The following is a 21,694-nucleotide window of genomic DNA, read 5'->3' on the forward strand; positions in this document are numbered from 1 at the left end:
AAGCTTTTTAGAAAAAAAACAAAAGGCTTAGCCGGAACGAGGCACGGCAAAATACGATCCGCAGAGCCAGAGACGCTGCCGCCCTCAGCCGGAACTCCACGCCGCGGCCCTCTGCCGGAGTGCCGCGCCTCCGCTTTATGCCGGGCGATCGCACAACGCCGCCATAACTAGAGGCATATGCAACTGGCGGAGAGAAGATGCCGCCGCCGCATCCGTCCATCAGAGTGCGGCCAGCCAAGCAGCGCCGCCGTAGCAATCGCCGACGTACCAATCGCCGATCGGAGAAAAGAATGGTGACAGATCGGCCAAAGAAAACAGGTATTGATGATTGTTGTTCTTCTTTTTTTTCGAAAAAAAACAGATTGATATATATATACAAAGTGATGTATACAAACAGGTTGATATGGACTGGAGCAATATATATAAATATATATATTTATTCGAAAATTTTTTTAATCTATCTACATTTCATGTTCTTGCAATAGATCTATTAAGAGCATAGATTTGCATAAATGTCATTAAAAAGGCATCAAGATAATGATCCGTCGTGTACTTTGATTTTAGTCATATCATCAGCATACAAGGAACTATGATATTTACTATTAGAAGCATAAATTTCAAAGAAACTATAATATGTCGAATTAGAAAATCAATGTAACACTATAGATATTCGTGCGCGGATAGTGAAACAAAGCACAGATAAGATGGTTTTTAGCAATTAGGAAAATAATACCGTTCACCGATGAAGAGCGTGCTGATAACGTGTTGTAATGTAATATTGTTTGTGCCCGTTAGCTCCTAACCGGTGATTTGAGTATAGTATTCAAAGTATTCCGTATAAGCTAAAACAAGAACATAGTATAGAGAGATAGGGGGAAGAGTAAGTTTCATTTCACTAGCATCCAAACAATACAACATATGTAAGTATATATACAATGCAAGTATAACAGATACAATAATGGTATGCTTAATTACCGGACCGTTACGTCCGTTACATAATAATGTCCACTAAGTATATATATTTATAACATGATCCAAATTTCCCTTTTTTATAAAACAATGCAGACTACTTATGAAGCTAAAAAAGAAATACTAGGTGAAATTGAAAATTGCATAGCAAGAATAATTTGTTAAAATGAATCAGTCTAACAAAATGATTTTAAAACAAATTGATTATTTAAAAACTATGATAGAACAACAAGAAAAGAAAATTTCAAATGTATCAAAATTAATTGAAAATTTTAACACAAAATTTGACTTAGTAATAAAAGAAAAACAAATAATTGAAAATCCAAAGTTAATTGAGATAAATAATTCCATAGATTTGTTATCCAAAAAAATTTCAAATATCCATATTTCTTCACAAATTAAATCCAAAAAAAAAAACAATTTTTTGACATACAATTTAGAAGAAGTCAAAAAAAATTAAACAAATAATGAATCCTTTTACATGAAGGTCAAGAACATTAACTTCAGAAGAACCGAGATGGCTGGTTGTCTCCGCGATCTGTGGCCAACTTCTTGAAGAAGGTAATTGCATCGGTTGCCTTCTTTGATCAACGAAGGCGATTGGCTTGTCACCTTCTCCAGTGAAAGTGGCCAGTCAAATTGCCTTCTTCAATGACTATAGTGATCGACGATTGTTCGTCAGTCTCTGAAACATTAATGATAAGTTATTGGGTGCAGATGTACCAAAATGACAAATTAGACTATTTAATTGCAATTTCAAAACTTAATTGCTTTCTCTTATAAAGTTGAATGGTCTATTTGACCCTTTCCTTTTAATATTATATATATATTCTACAATTACGATTTAGATTGTATCACATGTTATTATCATATTATCAATCTATTAGCACTATAACATATAAATGTGTTATTGTTATGTCTTGCGCCCTCAGCTCCTTCCCATCTCGGGCCAACTGATGCATAAATCATGTCAAACCATACATTGGTCTAACCCTAGCAACTCCCACATCGATCAATAGTAACGTACATTATATTATGTACTAACACATGAACATAGTCAGTGTAAGTAGATGACGTGCACATACTATCGAAAAACTGATTGAAACACACATAAATTATCTAAAACTTTGTACTTTAATGATTCAAGTTTGAAATTCTTTATAAGAAATATCTCGTGATAAATTTCTTTCACAGAAGAATGCGATACTTGAAAGTTGAAATGAAAGTTGTGTTCCAATTCATTCCTAAGCTAGTACCTTGTTTCAGTAAGCACACCTGGTTTTGAGGATTGGAAGCTTCTAAAAAAATAGTGAGTGAGGGCCCTTCTTGCCATTTGCCAAGCTTCATCCTTCCTTATCACCAACGTTTGTCTATTGTAACAGATGACCAATCGAGTCAAAATCGGCCAAGTATTGTTTATTAGCATGTTACACTCTTTTCAGTGGCAATTTGATATTTAATATTGAAAGGTGAAAAAATTTTGCAGGGCTATATATACGGTGCCAGCTGTCTAGGGTCACAATTCAAAATTTATCCGTATACACCCGGCCCTCAAATAGTGATGTAAATTTCCTTATCATTCAAAAGTAAAATAAAATTATTGTTTTCCTATTTCCCAACATAAATTAAACCACGATCAATCATTATCCGATTAAAATGTATTACTTTCAATGTAAATGATCACATCAATGATTTATGTTTGGACAGATTAACTTGTTTAGACAGGGACCATCCACTAGGTCTAAACCAGGGACAACCTAAACATGGAGTAGCAACTAACAGCCATGAAAACCATGTTCAATATATATTAATTTCCTCTTTAATCTTTATCAACCAAATATATTACATAACGCTATAAATACGCTCAACATGGTAAAAACCAACCATTATCCGATCCACTTCTTTGTCACAGAACACAAACACCTTTAATTTACACCCTAAGCCTATAATAAATAATCTTGATCTTCTTGTTCTCTGTTACAACTTGGAATTTGGAAATGGGTCTGCAATTTGTGCCATCAAAATGGGTAGGCTTTGTCTTTGCCATCTGGGTTCAGGTCGTTTCTGGCAACAACTACACCTTTTCCAACTACTCCAACGCCCTCAAATCTCTCATGTTTCTTTCCCAGCTTCAACTCAACAACCTCTCCGTCGCCAAAGATGTCGGCAAGGCTTTCGGCCTCCTCCCCGGCCTCGCCTCCGACCGTCTTCCCACGTCTCTTATACTCCTCATAGGTGGAGTCGAAGGCCTCATCGGTTATGGCGTTCAATGGCTTGTCGTTAGCCAGAGAATTCAACCCCTCCCCTATTGGCAGGTAGGTACTTAATTTCTTCTGTTCATTATATAATCACTACTGGAAATTATGAAATTTCCGACCACCTGACAAAGTGACGAAAGCTAAACTTTTGCTGCTATTTTCGATCACTTTTTGGTATTAACTTGATTTAAGATCATTTTTAGGTGGCCGGAAATTTCATAATTTCCAATAGTGAATCCCTATATAAATATAAAATGGAAAATTTGCATTTCTTTTCACAGATGTGTGTGTTTCTGTGCATGGGAGGGAACAGCACGACGTGGATGAACACTGCAGTGTTGGTGACTTGCATGAGGAATTTCAAGAATAACCAAGGTCCAGTTTCTGGGATTTTGAAGGGATATGTGGGTCTCAGCACTGCCATATTCACAGACCTCTGCGCCGCCCTCTTCTCCTCTTCTCCTTCTGCTTTCTTGCTCACTTTAGCCATCGCCCCCGCCGTCGTCTGCCTCATCGCCGCCTTTTTCCTCCGCGAAACGCCGCCCACGGCCGCGGAGGATCCGCGGCAGTCCCAGATATTCCATTTCTTCAACGCCCTTGCCTTCGTAGTTGCTGTGTATCTGTCTGTCTTTGACCTTAGCGGCAGCCACGGCAAATTGGTTTCCTTGGTGTTCGCAATAGGGCTATTAGTCCTGCTAGTTTCGCCATTGGTTGTCCCTGTATACCTCATGGTAGCTAAATCAGGGTCGATTTCAGATCCGGAAGGGCTAACAAAGGAGCCACTTTTGGTCAATGTTAAGGTGGCAGAGGATGATGTTTCTGATGAGGTTAGACTGCGGCCGATGATCGGGGAAGATCATACGATTCGTGAAGCGTTGTTGAGGTTTGATTTCTGGGTTTTGTTTGTGTCGTTTCTTTGCGGAGTGGGCACTGGTCTTTGCGTGTCAAACAACCTAGGACAGATGGGAGCAGCTCTCGGCTATGGCGATGTCTCCATCTTCATATCACTCACTAGCATTTGGGGCTTCTTCGGTCGCATCATTTCCGGCATGGCTTCCGAGCATTTCATCGGGTACGCTAATAACTTTCTTGATTTTGTCCATTTCTGAACCAGAATCGAAAAGATTGTGAATTGTGCAGGAAAGTTGCGATGCCAAGACCAATCTGGAATGCGGTGTCGGGACTCCTGATGATCATCGGCTACGTTGTAATGGCCGTCGGATTTTCCGGTTCCCTCCACATAGGTTCCATGTTGGTCGGAATGTGTTACGGAGCTCGAATCGCGGTCACCGTCCCGGTAACATCTGACTTGTTTGGTCTCAAATGTTACGGTCTGTTGTACAACATCCTCATCCTCAATCTCCCACTGGGTTCTTTCCTGTTCTCCGGCCTCCTCGCCGGCTACTTGTACGACGCCGAGGCTGTCAGCTCCGGCGACGGAGGGAACGATTGCACGGGACCGCATTGTTACCGGCTTGTGTTTGTGATCATGGCCGCCGCCTGCGGTTTTGGGGTTGTGTTGGATATGGTGTTGGTGGTTAGAACGAGGAAAGTGTATAGAAAGATGTTTGAGCGCAAGAAGTTCCAGGCGTTGGCTGCGCCGCCTTCAACCTCCTACGTCAACTGATCGTTTTGAATTTTGTTACAATTCCACGTTATAAAACATTGTAATTTGTATATATTTGTACCGGGAAATTAAAGAACATTGGTGGAACAATTGTATACATGGAGTAACCGTTTGGTTCACGGAATATTAGATTACCCTAGGGAAGGTTAGATTATCTTAGGGAATGTTAAATTACTGAAAATGTTAAATTCATGTGTTATTAGATTACTGTGAATATTAGATTTCTGTATGGGATTAAAATTGAGGTATGTAATATAATGATATTTAGTTTAAGATTATCTTTTACGTAGTTTCATATATTTTAATATCCTTATTAACATATTTTCATATATTTTAATAAATTTAAAAATAAAAATAAATAAATAAGATAACAGTATCATATATGATTTTAGAATATTAACTAAAATCTTGAATTTGAGAAATAAAATTATTTTATATGGCAAAATTTATAAATATCCCGGAGGCCTTTAATTGGTTCGGGTCATCTTAGATTACCTAGGTAATCTGGGTCTAGTAGTGCTATATTACTTTGTTTGGTTCAAGTTATGGAAATATCAGGTAATGTTATATTACTTGAAAGCTGATGTGGCAGTAATGTTTCAAGGTAATGTGATTACCCCCATTTTTTTATTAAGATAATCTTAGATTACCTTGAATTATTCCAACTTTGCCCTTGTTAACGAATTCTTATATAATAATAATAATAATAATAATAATAATAATAATAATAATAATAATAATAATAATAATAATAATGCGTCCGTTTGGTTCATTCATAGATATAAATAAATACACAGACATTATATATATATTACTGAGGACATTATTGTAAATTGATCCATATAACCTAAAATATAACTCTGAACCAAACAAGGTAATATTATATTACACCATCCAAACCAAACACATAAGGTAATTTTACATTCCCAAAATCATTCTATTACCTGGGGTAATTCAAGATTCCGTGAACCAAACACCCCCCAAGGTTATCTTACATTCCCTATTTTGAAGGGAATGTGATTCCCTTTCATTCCCTGGGAATGTTATATTTCCTCAGATAATATGAACCAAACATAGGAATGTAAGCTCTAGAATATTAACAAAAGAGAAGTGCGCAACTCACGTGATTGCAACAAATGTAAACCTCCTCACACCATTTGCAATCCATATCCTTAACGGATCTATCTACATAATTCTTAAATAATTTACAAACTTCTTAACAAAAGAAAAGAGTCAAGTTAGGAATGACTACAATTCACATCAAATCGTTGTGTTCGAATTGAACCGAATACGGTAGAAACGGATCAGAATCGAAATTGAACCATAGACACATATACGTCAAATACACATTCCAACTTTATACGAGAAGTAAAGAATTAGATTATGAACTTTTAAGCATTCAAAAAAAGATTATGAACTTTTAAAAGTTGTAATTAAACACATCACCATGTCATTTTAGTGCATTGAAATATCACGATTGGTGAAGTTGTTAGGGTCTTGACGACATTCCGACTACCTCCTGGGAAATCAGTGATCTGATTGTTAGTTTTCCCCCGGAACATCACCATAACCGTAACATTCTCCGCCTCCATCGAAGAATGCAAGTTTCTTCCGCGGAAGTAACTAGAGTATTGTCAGTACCCTAACAATTTTCTATAACGGGTCACTAACCAATTTTGAGTTACGATGCACTAAAACACATGTTAATATACTTAATTGCACCTTTTAAAAGTTCAATAGCTTAATTAAAAGTTGGAGAGTGTGTTTCACCATTCTTTAATCTGAAATTCGTCTTAAACCCTAATTTCCTAATTTCACTTTTCCTTTTTTTTTTTTTTTTTTCTTTCTAATTCTCAATTTCGTAGATGGATGATGAAATGTTGAATTGAGCGTGCGCTCCAGTTAGATTGCTTCGAAAATGGCTGCTGCGCTTGACAATCGAGCACAGGTAGGTAAGCATTCTAGAGTAAAGGAGTCGAATTTTGTCGAACTGAAGTCGAGGATCTTTACGTTGCATTTTATTATTATTATTTTGGAGATTCAAGTCCTAACAGAAATGGAGGATCAAATTTGAGTTGAAATAAATAATACTAATAATAATAAAGCTTGAATTTGATCTGAACAAGTTTTATTGTCCTGTTGGCATAGCCGATTTTGGCGTGCTTTGATGCTTTGGAATGTGATAATGTTGCCGGGACCAGTATGACTTGATGTTGAAGATGAAGCATTTCTTGATGATGAGGATCAAGGTTCATTTACTTCTAATTCTGTTTTTCAGTAGCTGAGCTTGAGCAAATTAAATGCTAAGCATTTATCCTGTTCTCTTTAAATCCTTTTGTATCTCTTGCATTTATATTTCATCTTGCAATGGTTTTTATTTGAGTGATGCTTCACTCTGTTATATTATTTTGGTCCAATATTGATCTATATCATATCATTTTTTCAGTATATAAACACTCGAGCCAAGGCTCTTGAGAACACGAGAGTTCCAAAAACACTCGAGCTCTTGCATGAGGTCTGGATTTCTAGGGCTAGGAGATAATTTACTTTGGCACAATGATTGGTCTTTTTTTATTCTAAATTTGTAATTCATTATAAATTTGTATTTGGATAAGGTTTGGGCATTTTATGCTTTTTAATTGACAAACCGAGAGTCCTTGCCTCCCAACGTCCATTCCTACTTGAGGGTTGAGATCATCCATAGGATCTCCTAGCTCCACCTCTAGTCATCATTTCTTCGATGTTTGTGGATTCTCTGCTAACTATACATGTGTACAGTGTTGGATGTGCTTCTAAATTCAATCCAGTGCCAGACTGTCCACAATGATACCCAGTGCTTGAAGTATGTTGCCTGATCAGAAGGAGCCTCAAACACATTTAGTCACTTTTTTCTTGTTTAAATCACAGATTCCTTGGAACACGTCATTCTTGGACAGAGTTCATATTTTTCAATGAACTTATTCCAAATTTCCAAGTAAATCTGACATAATGACTGGGATTTTTGAACATATTTTCAGTATTTGAAGTGACACTGCTTGTGCAAGAAACTCCTCAAGTTTTGATGTCAGGATCTTCTCTTACTTCCGATGAATATTTATACGTGTGTGGACCTTCTTATCAGATTTACCAGAGGAGGCTATATGATCAAGTCCCACTTGTCATCTGTTCATCTGTACAAACGGTATGTTTCTGACCCTTCAAATATTTATTTAGACATGGTGAATGGAAAGCCTTTTGAAACACAAGTTCTCCTGATATGGAAGAAATCAAGAAAATAGCCGATGAATGACCCCATATAGTTATTCAAACTTGAGCTTATCTATTATGTCTCTTTCTGTTAATTAGAGGTCATGAAACATATGATGTGCTGCAAAGAATTGTAAAATGACAATCTAAGGAAAAGGATAGTTGCAATATGTTTTGTGAAGTCATGGTAGCGGCTGTGAGTTTCCGAATGTTCTTGTCCTTATCCACCATCTTGGTCTGATAAAAGAGCTCTATCACTAAAGTGGCTCACAAATGCACATGAACTAGAAATGGGTGCTGATGGAAGAGAGAAAAGTTTGATGATAATGATGAATAACTTTATCCTATCATTGCATTATCTGCAGGAATTGGAATAGGAATAGCAACTTGACCCTTTGTAGATTACCTTGGCTTTCCTCTTTATGCATGTCCGACTTCTTTATCCAGTGCACAGTCACATAGTAGTAATAGTGCTATGAATAAAACAAGAAATAGATTCAATAACAGCTAGACTAGAGTCCAATATCATTACAGGATACCATATGTTATGGTATCAAAAAGTAGGCACCATGCAAAAAAAAGTGCATGAGTCTTAGCGTCTTTAGAGCTTATTATCTCATACTAAAAGTAAAGCGGGCATTGATCATCATCTTGTAATCATCCTTGTTATGGAATATAGAATATATATTTGATATATATAGAATCCCTATAGATTAGACAGTCTTAGGGATTTAGGAAGGTAGGGTATATGGAAACTTGTTTTCTAACACCTATTTATAGGGCTTTGTATGTCTTTTCTAGAATGACAGTTTGAGACAATATATGACAGCACATTAGAAACCCTCCCTCTCTTTACTTTCGTAACAATCCTCAAAGGCAAAACCGCAAAACAAGATTAATTTTTCTTCTTTGCAGGAGTCAAACATTGCAAGTCAATGGAGTGTTCCTTTTTAGAAGCAGCACATGCAACTTTCTCCCACAGATAAACTTGTAGAGATAAAGATATGTTCTCTGAGTTGAAGGTATTTGTCATTTTCATTCCCTTCTCCTGTGTTCAATTCGAGTCAGGTAAATATTCATATTTCATCTATCTTCTTTAATTTCATCCATAATGCACAGTTTGGTACACTAACACTAGTATTTCTTCTATTAGGTAGGATTGCATTCTCATTTTCCATTCTCTGGTCTCTTTCTTCTTACAACTACAAATTGACATTAACGTAAATGCTCACCCACGACAACTGTAACTATCCTTAACTCATTTAGCGTACACCTATATAGTATTATTTGTCATAGTTGAAATATATGCCACCCATTTTTATTTTTTTGGTTATTATTTTGTCTGTTCTTCTCAATCTGGGTAGACAGTTTGAATCACAAGATAAATTATATTAATGAATACTCCGTATCATATCCTGGTTAAATTAAGCTTATGAAGCGGCAGGCAAATTTACACCTTATAAAGCTAATAAAGAAGTGAAAAAAAAATGTAAAATTGCAAAAAAAAAAAAATTGATACCTTAATGAGAAAACATGGACCACATTTTATTTATATTACAAAGATTTGCGATCCCAATCATAAAATTTAGAAATAGAATTATGTCAGCTTCAACCCTTTTGATCTCTGCTCCTAGACGACGACACTTTCTTTTAACCTTAAAAAATCAGAAGCACATGGACCTCAACTCAAACTGTTGCAGGTTTTCACAGAACTCCAAACTGGTCTGTTTGGGTCACATGCAAAAGCCGCATATTCCTTCAGGGTGCAAGGAGAGCTGGACACAACAGGCACGTGTAGGGCTGCGATTCGATCCAAAATCAGACCCTAGAGATTCTTTCTATGATAAAAGCCAAGGGTCAGTGCAATTGCTTTAATTGAAAAACGGCTGCTAAAACGGTGACGAAAACGGCAAAGAACGGCGGCAATGGGGTGTCGGCGGCGTTGGTGGCCAATGATACACCGGCGGTGGCGGCACCGGAGTTTGGGCCTCCGGATGACTTCTGGCTGCATTAACAATGACCAATCAAGAGAAGCATTAACAACATAATTAATGCAATATAATAAGGGCTAGATGAGATCGTAAGCAAATATATTATTATATACTAAGATATGGTGTCAAGTAGGAGAAATGGTTACAAGGTCGGTGCCTCTTTCTGTTACGATACAGACAAGTTAAATAAATATTTATTTGTAAATAGAAGGGTGGTGGAAACGTGAGATGCATATGTAATATGAGACATGAAATGAAACCGACCCAGTTTTTGTGACGAATAATATGGTTATCATTGCGTTACAAGATGGCGATACACTACAAATCACATGCCATTGTAAAACTACAATCTCAATAATATATTTAATTGTATCAAATAAAGGTGATCATGCGATCATGTGAGTAAAAATATTATAAAAAAATGACATTTCTTTTTTGAATTATTAAAAAAATAATAATTTTCATCCTTCAATTACTCATATTATTAGTTTTAAAATGAACAAAAAATAACATTTATAATAATAAAAAAAACAATAAAATTGTCATTTAAAAAAATTATCAGATTTTGGTACTGAGAGAGTAAATTGTTTACCTGGTGGACGGAAAAGGGCAGAAAGTGATGACGTAATCCGCGGCGGCGCAGGTGAAGGTGCTGGTACCATCGTCGTAAGCGTAGCTGTAAGCGCGTGGGCAAGCAGCCTTGAAATACTGCGAGTAAGAGCTGGGCTTGCAGGTGTCCGGAGTCGCGTATTCTCCACTGCAGCAGTATTTCGGGTCGCCGAACGCCTCGCACGCGCTCCTACACGCCACGCACTCGCCGCTGGCGCCGGCGGCGACGGCACCGCCGCCGCTCATCATCTTCAGCTCCGCCGGGCACCCGCCGTTGAGGTCGCTCATGCATCCGGTGGTCGTACAGTTCCCCGCCCCGGTCCCACCCTGTGGGGCCACCAGCATGGGTAAGTTGTAACCGTCAACCAAACTCACGTCGTAAAAATCCAATCCCCCCGCGCCGTTGAGCGTGAACTCCGCCAACGTAGCCGGCGGCGCGGCTCCCCCGCCGGAACATTCCACGGTCCCGGAGCCGCAGTCCCCGGTGACGCAGGCGAACTTCCCGGTGACAGAATCCTGAGAGCACTGCGTCCGGCCCCACAACCGGCCGGACCAAGCCGCGGGAAAAGAAACCGGAACCGACTGACCCGGGTCCAGAGAAAACCCGGTTGGAGAAACCTGAGCCGTCCCGGCGCCGGACAGAATCCCAGGCCAAACACTATAACTACACTGATTAACTAGCGTAAATGTGGCGGAAAACACGCCGGAAAACGAAAGAACAGAGCACAAATACAGAAGAGGAAGAGAAATCAGAAGCTTTGCCATTGGTGTATGAATGAATCTGGAAAAACGTGAAAGAAGACGAATCTGTATGTATATTTCAAGAGAATAATATATATATATGGATGAATCACGTGAATATATGAGCAATGAATTGATGAATATGTATATATTTATAGAGATAGAGGGAGAGAGAAAAACACCGACTCGAACAAGGTCGGTGGGTGTGTGTCAGGTATGGAGGGAGAGAAATAAGGAAGAAAGGAGTTGATATTAGGAAAGATTAATAATGCTAATTAGCTTTAAGGTGGTTCGTTAATGTCTTCAGTTTTCGACAATGTCCAAGGAAGCTGGCGAGTGGGATTATATAGACATCATCAAATATTACTATTTATTTTTGGAGGCTCAAATATGTACTTCAAGTTGTAATTAAATCATTAAATTAAAATAAAATAAAAAGACATTTAATTTTTTTTAATGCTACTGACTTTATTACATTGTAGTATCTGTTCAAATATACTTTCTCAACCTAATGAAGCACAAAGAATCAATAACGCCTCCATCGAGGCTCGATCTCATGACCTTCGACATAAGCGAGGTCACTACATGTCATCTGAGTACAATGTGCTTGGCAAAAAGACATTTAATTAGACCTATAAATTTATTAAATTTTTACAATAAATATATTTAATAGGTTACCAAAAATATTTGGTCAAAATATCTAACAAGTGTAAATATTAAATATTTATATTTATGAAATTAAAAATAGTGGGTGAAGATGGCAGAGGGCAGAAGGGGCTCTTGGGAAGAACGAAGGGTAATGGGCAGGGGAGGTGGGGTCCATATAATTAAACCCTTGTGCATTGGCAAGTTGAACCCTCGTGCAATGTAGCTCACCCTCAGCTACAGCCTGCCGCCTCGCAAACATACATACATATTACTTAGATTCTCTTTGTTTTTTAGTAGATTCTCATTTTATAACATTAAAATAAAAAATTTACTGGATGGTCACATACCAAATTGATTGCCAATGGCGGCCCAATTCAAGTCTAGCTGCTCTAATGGGCAAATTATGCTGTGCATCCGTATGCACCATGCATGGTGCATACGGATGCAAAAATGACGTCATTTTATTAAAAACGTGCGTTTCCCCTTAAAAAAAAAAATTCATGTTCGAATCACAGCAACAACATATGAACTAAAATTTCAGAATCGATGAACTATAATTCCATAATCGATGAACTATAATTCAATAATCTAACCTATGAACTAAAAATTTCAGAATGAATAAACTAAAATTCCAGAATCGATGAACTATAATTCCATAATCAATGAACTAAAATTCCAGAATGGATGAACAACATAATGCTGTTGCTGAGAATCCAACCTGAATTCTTTTTTTTAAGGGGCGACGCTCGTTTTTAATAAAACGACGTCGTTTTTGCATCCGTATGCACCATGCGTATGCACCATGCATGGTGCATACGGATGCACAGCATAACTACTCGCTCTAATGTGGTCCTCAAAAACAGAACACAATCAAAAAGTAGATTCCTCCAATACGCAAAGTCTGTTTGATTGAGCTTATAGCTTATTTTAAATTACTAATAAGATATAAATTTTATTTGATAATGTTTTTAAAATAAGCTTGTAGTTTAAAATAAAAACTTATTTTGAAAGATTCAAAATAAGTTAGTAGTTTTCTAACTTTTTTTCTATCTTTATCCTTATTATTTTAAAGAAATGACACTTTTTTCTATCTTTATCCTTATTATTTTAAAGAAATGACATCATTTATCTTTCTCAATTAAAATTATTATCTCTTCTTCCCGCAACTTTCACCACAATTATTATTATTATTATTATTATTATTATTATTATTATTATTATTATTATTATTATTATTATTATAAGATGAAGGAGATTCACAATAATATTGCTATTTCATTATGAGATGCTAGATCATGATTATGTTAATAATTTTATTTCAAAATGTTAACTTTAAAAAAAAAATAGAATATTAAATTTTAATATGTTGACAAACTAATTCAAATTTTATAAAGATATTTTTTTTTATTTTTACATTTATCGGCTTATCAAAAAAGATAATTTTACCAAATACTTTCAAGCATAACAGCTCCTCAGTTTTCAGCTCCTTTTGAGCTTTCAACTACCTTTTCAACTAAGTTTGCCAAATATAGCCGCAATTGAAGAACTAAATTCATGTTTTTAGTACCTATTTATATTTAAAAGTTTACCTTTTTAATTTAATTACAATTTATTTTCATGCAGAAGTGACGATTTTAATCATTCAGGAACACTATTTCTATCATTAAGCTGTCACTTAATAAAGTGGCTTATTTGATTCTTCAAGACTAACAACGTGAAAATATGCCTAAAGTCCCCTTATGCACACCGATATTTAACTATGTATACTAAATTACCATAATTTACATCTTTCCAAATACTTTGTCGGACCCTACTAAGCTATTTTTTTTCATGTGGGTTTGAATATAAGTGTCTACATCAAGATTTTGTGTATAGAAATACAAGTTAGGAGTACAAAATGGAAGTACATATAACATTTTCCATGTCGCAAAAGGCAATAAAGTTTGTGAAATTGTTGTTGATTCGACAAGGTAATAACTAGATAATTACTACTCCGTACATGATTAGGGTAATTGCCTAGCTAAAATAGGACATTTAGTGTGGATTTCAAGGCATTCCTAAAACCTAAATCCTCTGCAACTTGCTTTAATGAATTAATTAATGAAGATATAGTACAACATTGGTAGTAGAAATTAAAAAACAGCATTCAAGTGGTGGAGGGATCTATTAGACATTGTTAGGGTTTGACCCACTAATGACCATTGCTTACTTAAAGAGCAAAAAGAAAAGTGATTCTAATTCCCTTTTAATATGTATGATTCTCCCCTGCATACATCAATTCTTCCATTCTCCATCTCGAATAATCAACACAAACGCATACCATTCAATTTCTGAGTGGGTATTACATAACATGTGCACTTTAAGTTCATCCCACTTTTTATTCTAAACCTTGAATTTCTCATCTTCTTAGGTATAACCCCTCCCCTTTTCATTCTATCCAATCCAATATGATTCAAAATGATCCCTCGAATATACAAAATTTACTCAATTGAATAATAGTAATAGGATTCAAAACGAATACAAAATTTACTCAATTCAGTAATAATTGAAGAAACATTTCAGGTGAATTGAGTTAAAAGGTAATTTTAAAGGTAATAACAACAAATAAATACAAAACCTGCTAAAGTCTCTTATCTTTAGTTTTTTTTTTTTTTTTTTTTCCAGAAATCTGTAACTTCTAAAGCCCTTTCTTCAGGCTTTTTAAAGAAATCTCCTAAATTGAAGTTTACTAAAGGTTCTACATAACATGAAACCACTTTTCAAGGAAAAAACAGCAGGCTTTACTCATTCTAGTGATCAGGGAAAACACAAGCAGGCCCATCTTAGAGACTTAGACACTCCCCAAAGGACAAATATTATTTACCAGAAGAAAAAAGTAAAACTAACATGGTTGTTTGTGTTCATACTCTGGGTTAACTTTGATTTAAGTTAGCCTTGCAGTACTAAACATGTAGACAAGTTAGCCTGGTCAATGTCAATTCACCAGCCACAACCCAAGTTCACATACCTGCCATATCCCCCCTTTTCAATGCCAAAAGTTCGTAGATGCATTCAATTATGCAAAAGTGTGTTCTTTAAGGCAATTTAAATTTTTGGATTAGAATGCAATGAACCAGGATGCACAGAATACCACTAGTTTTCATTATAAATATTTGAAGCTTGAATACTTTAAACAAAAAACTTTGCATATGAATCAAAGCAGAGATGGGAGCATAGTTTCTATAAATGGACCCTTTCAAAAAACTTGAAATTGGTTGATATCAAAACATAGATAAAAATAGGCCCTTTAGGGGTTTGCAATAACAGCTTGACACTACTGGAAGAAGTGAATTTGGTATTGCTTTCAGAAATAGAAATATCTGTCACAAATAATAATAATAATAATAATAACAAACGGAGCCAATTCAAATAGTAGCTACCCCAAGTCGCTCCTCCCAATAGCCCAGACAAAAAGCCTTGCAAAGAAGGCTTCATAACATTCTAACTCCAGGTCTTTTATCCACTCAAGCAAGTCAGGGGCAGGGTTAGGCAATGAACTTGTGAGTGAAGGAGACACTAAGAAGGAATCCAAGTTGTGACTTTGATAACTCACTACTCTTGGGTAGCTATGTTGAGTAGCTACTTGGAGCCTATACTATGAGTAAAAGCTAAAATGAAACACTATAAACTGTAATAACATTAAAATCACTATTTCAATCCTTAGAATTGGAACCAGACAGGGTACATAACCAGAAACTACTTCCAAACCAAAAAAAAAAAAAAAAAAAAAAAACATAGTATAACTTCAGAATGATGCTTTAACTACCCAACCCAACACTATTAACACTCCAAATTAGACCATTCATATCATAAAAGGGATAGTACTTGCCTCAAATAGTATACAACACCTTATACATGATAAGAAAGTTCAGACCTTTCCTACATGATGCATATACCCCTATAACAATATGACACAACTTATCACCAATCTTCTATTCATATGATTTGAGGTTTTACATTGCCACCAAACATACCCATGTGAATGCCACCCTATTCAAAACATCATATTAAAGATGTTTTATGTTGCCATCAAATATACCCAAGCAAATGCAGCCCCTATTGAAAACACCATATTAAAGCAAACCACTATTGTAGCATTGTGCAGAATGACAAATGAGACAACAATACAAGGTAGAGAATTGAGAGTTGAGTGTGTCATCCTATCAAGTCTAATGTGCTATGCTAAGCTCACGAACCATTAAGAGCAAATACATATACACAGAACACATTCAGTTGTATATTAATCTACACGAAAAGCATTCTTTGACAAGATAGCAGAACATGAAGCAAAGCAAAAACAGACAGCAATATTTCTGATAAGCCACTTATGAAAAAGAAGATTCTGAAAAGCCAATAACTGATGTTTATAACCAACCAAAAGGGTTGGGAAACAAACGGGAAAAAATATTATGTTCAAAATATTCGGAGGAAGATGATAGAAAAGAGATGACCAGATAAAATTAGTCTTTGTTGGAGCACTCTCTAGCAAAGTGTCCTGGTTCGCCACAGTGGTAGCACTTGTTTGCCCCGCCACCGCCAAACCTCCCATAACCGTCGCCGCCTCCACGGCCGCCGCCATTCTCGCTGGGACAGTCCCGAGCCATGTGGCCTCGTTCGCCGCACTTGAAACAATTTCCACCACCGCTTCCACGATTGCCACCGCCACTTGGACAATCCCTCGCCATGTGACCGTATCCACCACACGTGTAGCAACCGCCGCCACCTCCGCCTCCGCCGCCGCCGCTATTCCGGTCGCAGTCCCTGGCTAAATGTCCAGTCCGCCCACAATTATAACACTCCCCGCCTCCTCCGCCGCCACCGCCTCTGTATCCATTCCCGTTCCTCCGATTATAACCATCACCGCCACCGTTTCCGAAGCCGAAACCACCGCGGCTATTCCCCCTGCCACCCCCGCCGCCACGGCTATCCTCAATCAGCGCGCCATTAGGTCCGGTCACATCAATGGCCTGAAACCTATCCCCCTTCTTGATTACATCAAACTCCACCTCCTGGCCTTCGTGCAGCGTCCGATAGCCCTCCGATTTGATTGCCGTCTGATGCACAAAGAGCTGTTCGCCCTCAGCCTCGCCCTCGCCCTCGCCTTCCGGCTTGATGAATCCATACCCCTTCTGGTTACTGAACATCACCACCGTCCCTCTCATCCTCGTCACTTCCACAGCCATTGATCAACAGATCAACCACAACCCTCAAAACCCTAATAGCTGTGCGCGTGCTTCTGTTTGTGTATGTATCTGTATGTACACTCGGGGCGAATATATAGACGGCTGATCCAAACCCTAATATGGGCCTCTTTTTTTTTTTTTTTTTTTTTTTGGCCCCTTTTTCTAAAATAACATTCCCCCCTAAATTAAATTCCTTTACGCATTATTCTTTAAATTAATTAATTACCAACAAAACTCACAATCTTATTCAAACTACTACTAATAATAAATCTCTAACTTAAATAAATAATATTCCATATTTGCATCAGTCTAATTGACTCAAGATGTTTATTCATAAAGAAATATTTTGAAGTATTAATCAACATTGGTGTTGTATTATATTTGGCATAAACATTATCAGCACTTAGCATGAATGTCAACAATATTATATAAAATCAATAATACTTGTGTAATTATATTAGGTACAATACTATATTGCTTATTATATAAAAAATAAATTTTACTTTTTTTTTTCCAGTTCTGAATCGTAACAAGAACCATCCCTATTATTTCAATTCGATTGTTATTGTGTCCGGTTCGGTTCAAATCAAACTGTAATCATCTCTACATATAAGCAATAATTCGCTGGAGAAGAAAAATATTTGAAATAATTGTAACTCTAATTGTTTTAAGGGTATGAATGTCCATTTAAAGAGAAAAGCTGTAACTTTTAAAATAATTGAGGTATTAAATGTGGATACATAAATAACTCAATGGAAAAGGTGCTATAAGCCTATAATTCAGGAGAAAAAATGTCATTTTTCCAATCTATATATTGTCCCAACATATAATTTCTCCCCCTCTCACGTAAAAATTTTTTAAATTGAATGATAAATTATAGAAATTTGGACGTATTATTAATTGTGACAAACAAATAAAAGTTGAAGATGTAATAATAAAATAAAATTCAAGGAGTACAATTAACTATGACAACGTCATAATAATCTATGACTAAAAGTATGAAATTTGCTCAATGAAAAAGTTGAGTTATGAATAGTTTAAAATATTAAAAGTAAAAATATTTAAAATATATATGTTGTAAAATTTTATATATCATTATACTAGTGTAAAAGGATAATTCTCATATGCTCTATAGATAATTAATGGTAATATTCTAATTATATATGCATATATACATCAACCCAAGTAGTATATGAGGAGATGTGATTCTCATGAATGTTACAAAAAACATATTAAAAATAAAATTTGAGAATCTCAATACCCTTCCAATCAAACGAACTAACAAAGGGAATTTCATATTACTATAGTCTTTAATACAATACTCATGTTTCATTCACTTAATTGTCCCTTTTAAGTTATGCATAATTTAGATCATTTAAAGGTTTATTTAGCCTTTCCCTTTTCAATAATCAATGTGTAACAATTTGAAAGTGACTCCATTATATTTATATACAAAACTCATGCTTGAATATAATATTATCAAAATTTTAATTAAAACATAAAATTAACATGTTATATTTTAAAATTTTCAAATACAATATGTAAATGTGATGTCATCGAACCACAACCTATTTTACTTTTTTCACCATTTATATACTTCCTCAATTAGCCAAGCACCTTGTGCTCAGATGGCATGTAGTGACCTCTCCCATGTGGGAAGTCATGAGATTGAGCCTCAGTGGAGGCGTTGTTGACTCTTTGTGCTTATTAGGTTGAGAAAGTATATTTGAACAGATACTACAATGTAATAGAGTCAGTAGCATTCAAAAAATATATATATATACTTCCTCAATTATAGATGATAAATAATTTGGTAAGTTTTTTTTTTAAAAAAGAAATTGAAGGTAAGTTTTAAAAAGTAAACACATTACTATTAGAGTTTAGATTACATGGAGTTCATATACAAAACTAGCATAGAACTTGTATTATCCCACCATGTTATCAAACTTATCATATAAATATACACTTAGTCTACAAATCAAATAACTTCATATTTATTAAGAAGTGTATACAAAAATTTTAATTATAAAGAACTAAAATTCGCATAAAAATGGAAGCTCCTTCAAGATCTAGAATTGAAGAAAATGGGAAAAAATTTAAAGAAAATAAATTACAAAAAAAAAAAAAAAAAAAAAAAAAGTTACCTATCTACATGAATTCGGAGAAAACCATCCAGGTAAGAGTTGGGTGGAGTTTTGTACAAGAAAGCCCAAAAAGAACATTATTGCTCGCCTTTCTTCAACTGCTTCTTGTATTCAAACCAGCCAATACCTAAGAATTGAATATGAGAACGATGAATTTATATGCGTTTTTGAGCATATATGAAACGTGAAGGGAAAATGGTGTTAGAATGTCGACATATTGTTACCATCTTTAGCAGCTAGTGAAGTCATAATGTCCAAGAAAAGCCACGCCAAACCATTGAACTACACCACCCAATTCAAAAACCCAGTCAATTAAAACTTAGGAAACTGACAATCACTCCTCTAAATGTATACCGAGTAAATTCAATTTTGTGGCTTTAACTAACAAAAGACCGAAGGTAAATCTAGCATTATAATCTTAACTAACAAAGAATAGGAGGTAAAACAGTCTTGAGTTGCCATAATTGATCCAATCTGGGTGGGTTACCATAGTTGACCGATTTAAATCACAATAGTCAGCTTTCATAACTAGGCCAATAGCCAACTCTTACGGGGAGTTAAACTTGTAATATTGTGGTTATCAAGTCTACAACTTGACTGGGAGTGTTGATACTGAGGATGGTAAACTAAGGAAAAACATTAATGTTTGTGCAACTACCTTGTAATCTTCATGCTTCTCGAAGAACATTTTCCACAAGAAACTGCGGAAAGGGGCAATCCCAGTTCCAGTAGCAAGCTACAAACACACAAAAAATTCCAAATTTAAGGCAACAACACTAAGGAAAACCATGAATATAATATATGCTTTTTGACTTGATCATATATATATACCATTATGATAGTGGCATTGGGATCCTTGGGCATCAGCATTATTTCCTTGCCAACAGACCCAGTAATCTTCACTTCTGCTCCAGGTTTCTCAAGCTACATGGCTGCACAATCCACACCAGAAACTACTCCTTTTCTGCCATAAAATAAGTGAATTCATCTCTGGTGTACGTGTAAAGATTTAAGGGTCCATGAATATTAATGTAATGGTTCTTATACAAGAAGTTTGAGCAAACTCCTTTAACGATTTCGCCTTTGTCATTCGTGTAGACAAGCCTTTTGAGTTTTGACACAAAGGGAAACCTGCGTGCACACCTTAAACATGAACCACTTCCATTTACAGGAAACTAATTAATTAAAGAGCAGACTTGAAACAAAAATCTTATGTCGATTGCATATCAGCAAGCTATATATAGTGAATATCGATCACATTAAATGGGAACAAATTAAATATACTATAATTAAACATGCAAGATCCTAGAATCCGTGTAACTTAATACCCATCAAATTAAATGATCCACAGAGATAATCTCGAATTATATATGTTAAGAAGAGAATTTACAGCATACAGTTTTGGAGTCTCCAATGGCACTTCTAGCAATGGAGTACAACCTCAGCTTGTAAGGCTTCCCATTAGCATCAACTCCAATAGATTCTCCTTCTCTATATGGAACCTCCCCTAAATATAAAATACCCCAAACATATACATTAATCAAAGCTTAATGCCAACAGCCTTTTTTTTTTTTTGGATGACCAGAGAAACCCGCAACCACTACCCTAGCTAGAGCGTGCACTGGGTAAATCTCATCTTGTGACCTTAGTTGTTAAAGGACCACAAGAAAGTAAACCAACCTAGCTGACCAACTCTCAAACCAAGAAGGCCAAGTCGAACTTGTAACATTGTGGTTACACGTTAAAAACAAGGAAAGTGTATGGGCAACTTTAGTGTTCTTGCAGTGTCCAGATGTTAAAATTTTCATTTGCATTTCATCATAAGAATCAAGAATGGGGACTTGTTGTGCTCCAGCGAACAAAGGTGCTTTGGAACCTAGTTCCTCTCTATGCTGTTGATTGAGGAATCTTAAATGGAACAAAATGTACTCCTGTCTTGGGGTCAGATTCTTGTTTATTTTCTTACATGGCTTCCACTTGCTGAATTACTGCAGGAGAAGGTGTGAAAGATGTAAAAAAAAGTATTACATCACAATCTCGAGAGTGCTATTGCTGTTAGCTGGAGCCTTGGTGGAGGAGATTATCACTTTTTTTTGGATTGGTCAATCTGTATCCCAAGTACACGGTGAAAGATGTAGTTAGTAGGGCATCCTATACCCTCTCTCGATTTTTGTTTTTTGTTTTTTGTTTTTGTTTTTGTTTTTGTTTAGTAGATTTTCAGGTTTGAACTGCTAAACAA

The 21,694-nt window shown here is 36.0% G+C and overlaps 4 protein-coding genes and 1 long non-coding RNA gene across 10 annotated transcripts; 2 read left to right on the forward strand and 3 right to left on the reverse strand.

The window, feature by feature from the left end:
* Positions 1-2,831: 2,831 nt before the first annotated feature.
* Positions 2,832-4,877, forward strand: LOC109167474 (protein NUCLEAR FUSION DEFECTIVE 4-like). The gene is made up of 3 exons (XM_019316479.1): positions 2,832-3,284; positions 3,509-4,299; positions 4,368-4,877. Exons 1-3 carry the CDS (start codon positions 2,967-2,969, stop codon positions 4,852-4,854), a joined length of 1,596 nt encoding a protein of 531 aa, XP_019172024.1. The 5' UTR covers positions 2,832-2,966; the 3' UTR covers positions 4,855-4,877.
* Positions 4,878-6,647: 1,770 nt separating this feature from the next.
* On the forward strand, positions 6,648-9,424 carry LOC109167706. Of its 4 annotated transcripts, none has more exons than XR_002051898.1 (4): positions 6,648-6,806; positions 7,003-7,103; positions 7,301-8,035; positions 9,016-9,424. It is a non-coding gene; the product is annotated as an uncharacterized LOC109167706 (long non-coding RNA). The 4 variants fall into 4 exon arrangements; XR_002051900.1 differs by having other exon boundaries at positions 6,648-6,802; XR_002051899.1 differs by having other exon boundaries at positions 6,648-7,103; positions 7,301-8,039.
* A 188-nt stretch (positions 9,425-9,612) lies between these two features.
* LOC109167704 (thaumatin-like protein 1b) lies at positions 9,613-11,749 on the reverse strand. The gene is made up of 2 exons (XM_019316796.1): positions 10,684-11,749; positions 9,613-10,105 (listed from the first exon to the last, which is right to left on the reverse strand). The coding sequence occupies exons 1-2, from the start codon at positions 11,463-11,465 to the stop codon at positions 9,958-9,960; spliced, it is 930 nt and encodes a 309-aa protein (XP_019172341.1). The 5' UTR covers positions 11,466-11,749; the 3' UTR covers positions 9,613-9,957.
* Positions 11,750-16,390: 4,641 nt separating this feature from the next.
* On the reverse strand, positions 16,391-17,443 carry LOC109167705 (cold shock domain-containing protein 3-like). Its single transcript, XM_019316797.1, has one exon. It carries the CDS (start codon positions 17,309-17,311, stop codon positions 16,589-16,591), a length of 723 nt encoding a protein of 240 aa, XP_019172342.1. The 5' UTR covers positions 17,312-17,443; the 3' UTR covers positions 16,391-16,588.
* A 1,812-nt stretch (positions 17,444-19,255) lies between these two features.
* On the reverse strand, positions 19,256-21,081 carry LOC109167728 (ferredoxin--NADP reductase, chloroplastic-like). Of its 3 annotated transcripts, none has more exons than XM_019316840.1 (6): positions 20,853-21,081; positions 20,501-20,586; positions 20,287-20,383; positions 20,114-20,191; positions 19,680-19,737; positions 19,256-19,582 (listed from the first exon to the last, which is right to left on the reverse strand). In XM_019316840.1, the coding sequence occupies exons 3-6, from the start codon at positions 20,323-20,325 to the stop codon at positions 19,533-19,535; spliced, it is 225 nt and encodes a 74-aa protein (XP_019172385.1). In that variant the 5' UTR covers positions 20,326-20,383; positions 20,501-20,586; positions 20,853-21,081; the 3' UTR covers positions 19,256-19,532. The 3 variants fall into 3 exon arrangements, with proteins under 3 accessions (XP_019172385.1, XP_019172383.1, XP_019172384.1); XM_019316838.1 differs by having other exon boundaries at positions 20,287-20,388; XM_019316839.1 differs by having other exon boundaries at positions 20,287-20,388; positions 20,846-21,081.
* Between the last annotated feature and the right edge of the window lie 613 nt (positions 21,082-21,694).

The sequence above is a fragment of the Ipomoea nil genome, unplaced genomic scaffold (genome assembly GCF_001879475.1).
Source record: "Ipomoea nil cultivar Tokyo-kokei standard unplaced genomic scaffold, Asagao_1.1 scaffold3169, whole genome shotgun sequence".
In the NCBI taxonomy this organism is placed as follows: Eukaryota; Viridiplantae; Streptophyta; class Magnoliopsida; order Solanales; family Convolvulaceae; genus Ipomoea; species Ipomoea nil.

Bases quoted from the DNA above. Each gene is read 5' to 3' on its own strand.
- LOC109167705 (XM_019316797.1), bottom strand. From the start codon at position 17,311: ATGGCTGTGGAAGTGACGAGGATGAGAGGGACGGTGGTGATGTTCAGT.
- LOC109167474 (XM_019316479.1), top strand. From the start codon at position 2,967: ATGGGTCTGCAATTTGTGCCATCAAAATGGGTAGGCTTTGTCTTTGCC. The intron at 3,285-3,508 runs GTAGGTACTTAA...TTCTTTTCACAG, and splicing joins AACCCCTCCCCTATTGGCAG to ATGTGTGTGTTTCTGTGCAT. The intron at 4,300-4,367 runs GTACGCTAATAA...TGAATTGTGCAG, and splicing joins GCTTCCGAGCATTTCATCGG to GAAAGTTGCGATGCCAAGAC.
- LOC109167728 (XM_019316840.1), bottom strand. From the start codon at position 20,325: ATGCTGATGCCCAAGGATCCCAATGCCACTATCATAATG. The intron at 20,192-20,286 runs GTATATATATAT...GTGTGTTTGTAG, and splicing joins CCAATGCCACTATCATAATG to CTTGCTACTGGAACTGGGAT. The intron at 19,738-20,113 runs GTAGTTGCACAA...TGGGTGGTGTAG, and splicing joins AGAAGCATGAAGATTACAAG to TTCAATGGTTTGGCGTGGCT.
- LOC109167704 (XM_019316796.1), bottom strand. From the start codon at position 11,465: ATGGCAAAGCTTCTGATTTCTCTTCCTCTTCTGTATTTGTGCTCTGTT. The intron at 10,106-10,683 runs GTAAACAATTTA...TTGTTAATGCAG, and splicing joins TGCCCTTTTCCGTCCACCAG to CCAGAAGTCATCCGGAGGCC.